Genomic DNA, 4,654 nt, shown 5'->3' with positions numbered 1-4,654 from the left:
TTATTGTAGGCTAAATATAAAATCGACATAGATAGAAATTTGATAAGATAATTACTTATATGTTGGGATACATGTAATTTAAGTTTACATTTGTTTAAAAATATTCATTTTATATAAATTTCGGTAAAATATCGAACAAATAATTACATTATTTATGAGATTGTTTAAATACATTTAGAATTTACTACGTATGTAATAAATATCAAAAGAAATCAATTATTAAAAATTAATCGCTTTTAGATTTATTACTTATAACTATAAACATTCAACAAATCTCTCTGTGTTGTTGATAAATTGGCACCACCCAAAGAATTCATAAATAAAACAAACACAATTGATTACACAGAAAGAAAAATCAAAATTTGTTTATAAATTTTTGTCCTCCCACCAATCTAGCAATAACAAATGATAAATTTGTTTAAAATTTTAGCATTAATCTATGCCCAATGCCTCAAGTAAGATAACTTGATAACAAACGCACAAACACGCTTATTATAAACAGCTCCACAATTCAAAGATGGAAACAATTCAATTGTTATTTAAACATATTCACATTCCTCAAATCAGACAAATCAAAGTACCTAAACCCTGTCAACACGGAATTGAGCATTGGTAAACTATATTCTGAATGTTTATAAAATACCATCTTAGCCGTGACTCATAAGGAATAAAAGTTTAAAAACAATCGAGTATAATCAGCAAAATCGGCGCGGTGTGTTTTTGTTTGATGTTTTGGCCGTTACGAGTTTATTTGGTGTATTTCCTGTGTTTAAATGTGTCAAATTCAATGTTGTATGCAAGATGCAGGAGAAATGAGTCATCTAAACAGTTCGATATGTTTATTATCAATTTTTTCGTGTCCGAGTTTAAACAAGCAGAATATAAGTCATTTATTATGAATATGACACGCAAATTACTTAAAATCGCTTATATTTTCGATAATATAAGAAATTTTTGCTTGAAACTTATTCCAAAGATGTTTAAAATCAAAATATGTAATTGTTTAGGGAATATTTAGTACTCAAGTTAGTTTATTATGAAAATAAAACAAAAAATGACTCAAAATTACTCAATGGAATTAATAGTTTCGGAAAAACATGATTTTTGCTTCAATAAGTTCGAAAAAAGCAATAAAAACAAAATACGTAACAAAACAGGAAATATTTGCTAATTTTATTAAATTATCTCCCGACGGATCACTCAATCAAGTTAAATTATCTATAATTTCCCGCGATAAAGCATCCTAACCTCTTATTATGATGCAATGTTTATAAAACAAGTCTTTATGCAATTTTTGTTAATTAATTAATGCTTACGAAGTTTAATAACAAATTAATCAATGAATTTTCTTCATTTTTAAAATAGAAATTTTAACTCCTTACCTCGCAAACACACGCGACTTGTTCCTGTGTAAATCCAAAACTGGGAAGTGGACTGTGTCTCGGCGGTGGGCTGTACGGCGGCGTCGCACCCGTTCCGGGATTCGTGAACCCCAACCCTGCCGACAGCATGTTCCAATTGTAATCCACCACTGTCGCGAATTACCCTTCTTCTCCTCAATGAAACCGCCGCCTAAACATGCGACACAACCGGAAACCAAATAAAACCACTCTTGTTGTTTTGTTATCCAAAATGGCGCACTATTACCAAACAATACACAATAATATCCCGATTGTTCGATTAATTATAATCCGCACATTTTCATCCGGTCGCGCTGACTGTAGCCCGTTGCCCGAAACGCACGACGTCTGCGACTTGACTAAAAGCTCAACTCAACTCCACTCCAACTCCGTCCGCACTGTGCTTAGTGAGCTGAGCCACGAGAACTGGTCAGAGATGCAATCGGTGTGTGTTTGCTGGTGCTGGGAGAGTGAGTGGACCACACCAGCAAGCCCCACACACACACGGCGTGTATGCTAAAGATAGAACCGACCGAGTAGTTAAGTTTTTCCTGAGTCTCTTGAGTCTTTACCGTTCGCACCGTTCGCGGTTCGAATTGGATCTGCACGCGGTCGTAGAGCGCCGGTAACTTTATCGGAGGAGCCGCCGATGGATAGACGACGCGCGGACGAATCGTTGGGCGGGTATCGAGCAGCTCAGAGGCGGGTATCACACCAAGCAGGAGCTGCGGATTGGTCGCGCTGTGTGCGCTGTCGGCTGGAAACGCAACGAGGTCTTTCGATTCAATTTATTGCCCACAATCTACAATTGCACGAGAGTGAGCGTGTGTTGCTGGGGAGTTTGGGGAGGATGGATAAACGGATAACTGGGTATTATTTGTGGTTATGACAGCTTTAGACTATTATAACAAATAGCAATAGGTAATAGAAAGACAGATAAATGTAATTTTAAATCAAATTTTGCCAAAATTAACGTTTTAATACGAAAATAGAATTATTGGGTTTCATCATCCAGAAACAAAGGTTTTTGGTCAATTTTTAATTGTTGTGACCTTAAACAAAGTATTTTTGTATTCGTAGCAAAATTTATACTCCTATAAATCTTTTTTTGTATAAATGCTGACATGCTTCATAAATTTCCAACTTCCTTCTCCTATTTTTCCACTAATTTCCTATATTCTTCAAATTTCGACCTCTGCGCGCTCAAATTGGTTCAGATGGCATGTGTGCTCATTCCGGGAAGATAAACGACTTGCTAACTAGAGCATTGTCAAGGGATAATAAGTCAACAATGAGAGGACAAGAGGAGGCGACCCAGCGCACTGTTGGCAGCCGTGAACGCCCAGTAGTCAGGGTCTCAGCCCCCTCGAAATGAGCTAACTACTGAAGTGATGAGCTGGCTGCTTCAACTAAACGGTTATTGCTTTCCGTTTTGTTTTGTTCCGATCGGCCCCAATTCATGCTCCTATATTCTACACAACGACTTCAATAAGTTACAAATTGAATTTTTGGAAAACGATCAATTTAACGATCCTGGGAAAAATTGTATTTTTGTGGGCTTATTGTTTGTATTATATGAATAATTTTAGGGTAAAAAGTGCAAAATCATCAAGTTTACTCTGATAAAAGTAAATAGTTTGAAATTTGTTTGATTTGGGTACAGTTGTTTTTGTTTAAATTGTTAGAATTTGCATGCCATGACCTGCTTCAATGGACTCCAAGAGTCCAGTTGATGAGATGCACACATGTTTCCAGAGAATACCTGCATGCTACCCATGAAACATCCGGTCCGGTTTGCGGCTGTTTACAGCCCGAATACTAAAGTATTGAATATCCGGATGGGAGACGACCACTGCCACGGCCATGGCGTATCCGATTTCCCATTTTGCAACCTATCCCAATATTCTGGTACGCCAATAAACTAATTATTGGTGTGTGGGTGTTAGGGAAATCAATATCTACCAAAATAACTGCAATAATAGATACTGTTACATAAATTAATCATTTCTTCTTCAATTTTACTCTTTCACTGTTCTTAAAACATTTCTCAGACAATTGCAAGATCTTTTAAGTTTTCAAACAGGAAGCAAACAAAGCCTTAGTAGTTTCAGTCTACAAAACTTTATTTTATATCTCATCTTTAGCTTCTTCAACACTTGGAATGTAGTCCATCACTGTACAAATACCATGTTTCTTCATAGGTGAGTCTAAAGAGAAAAAAATACAGTATCGCCAGCTCTATATTTTATTGTAAGCGATGATAATGTTATCCTCATCAGATCTTATCATCGGAGATCATCGCCCATCTCAAAGCAGTTACTGACAAACCCTGTCAGGGGCTCGAACCGTTTCAAACTTTCAAACTGTAGTGGCCTACGAGGTCTGAGCGTAGGGATCAAAACAAAAAGTGAAAAAAATAATGAAATACATATTTGAAACGGTAGCATGATCATCATCGTTCCAGTAGAGAGGGTTTTCGGTGATCAGATAAGTATTATAAGCATTGTAACCCGAAGGGTTGATAAGAAAATATTTCAAAATTGCTAAATTCACACCTTTAACGTATTTGCTAGTAAAATCTGAAAAATTTTATACCTATTGATGTTATGTTTACTTTGATCAAAATCTTTTCCAAAATTATTCGAAAATTTGTTTCCCAAACATCCTCATTCAAATTTTCAAAACCTAGACATGTAAATGATGTACCTATGCATTATTATCAATTTAAATTTTTCAAAATATTTCTCACATACTAGTCAAAATAATTTGTGGGTAAACGCAAAACCTTTCAAAGCTTCCGTGCGGCCGTGTCTATCCGCTTGTCCGCTTGTTATTGACTCCATTCAGACGTCAAGTGATCCATGGCGATTATAAAACGCCGGAAAATAGGATGAAGAACCGTCGCTTTGCTTTATTTGGGCGCGATTAAAAGGAAACCGCATTGTGCCGCTGAAGAATGAGCGTGCACTCGGAAATGCACCTTTAAATAGCACCGAAACTAACCTACAATAAGATATACACGAGAACAAGTGAGAGGGGACGAGTGTGAGATAATGAAGACTTGAAGACCTGCACTTGAGAGGTGCTTACACTGCTTACCCTCCATTCAAGTACCTACAGAGATATGAAGAATAGAAAAGAACGTGAACATCTACATTATCAGAATTTAAAGAGAACTAGAAGAGGGTAACGAGACAAGTTGGATGTTGATTGTTCGCGAATTTCCGAATATCGAACATTAAGCACACAATACA

At 36.4% G+C, this 4,654-nt stretch overlaps 1 protein-coding gene across 1 annotated transcript in view; it reads right to left on the bottom strand.

Annotated features, from left to right (window-relative positions):
- Window positions 1-2,012, bottom strand: part of LOC135802071 (homeobox protein six1a-like) — a 13,299-nt gene extending 11,287 nt beyond the window's left edge. Inside the window, exon 1 of the mRNA XM_065315601.1 lies at window positions 1,383-2,012. Coding sequence (XP_065171673.1) covers window positions 1,383-1,511 — 129 coding nt within the window. The 5' untranslated portion in view covers window positions 1,512-2,012. The remainder of the gene's footprint in view (window positions 1-1,382) is intronic.
- Between the last annotated feature and the right edge of the window lie 2,642 nt (window positions 2,013-4,654).

The sequence above is a fragment of the Atheta coriaria genome, unplaced genomic scaffold (assembly GCF_025399875.1).
Source record: "Atheta coriaria isolate IRGN ID8LTWV9N9 unplaced genomic scaffold, Caltech_Dcor_3.1 hic_scaffold_15_pilon, whole genome shotgun sequence".
Lineage (NCBI taxonomy): Eukaryota > Metazoa > Arthropoda > Insecta > Coleoptera > Staphylinidae > Dalotia > Dalotia coriaria.
Note: the sequence above shows the minus strand (reverse complement) of the source record. Positions and strands in the feature narration are given on the sequence as shown.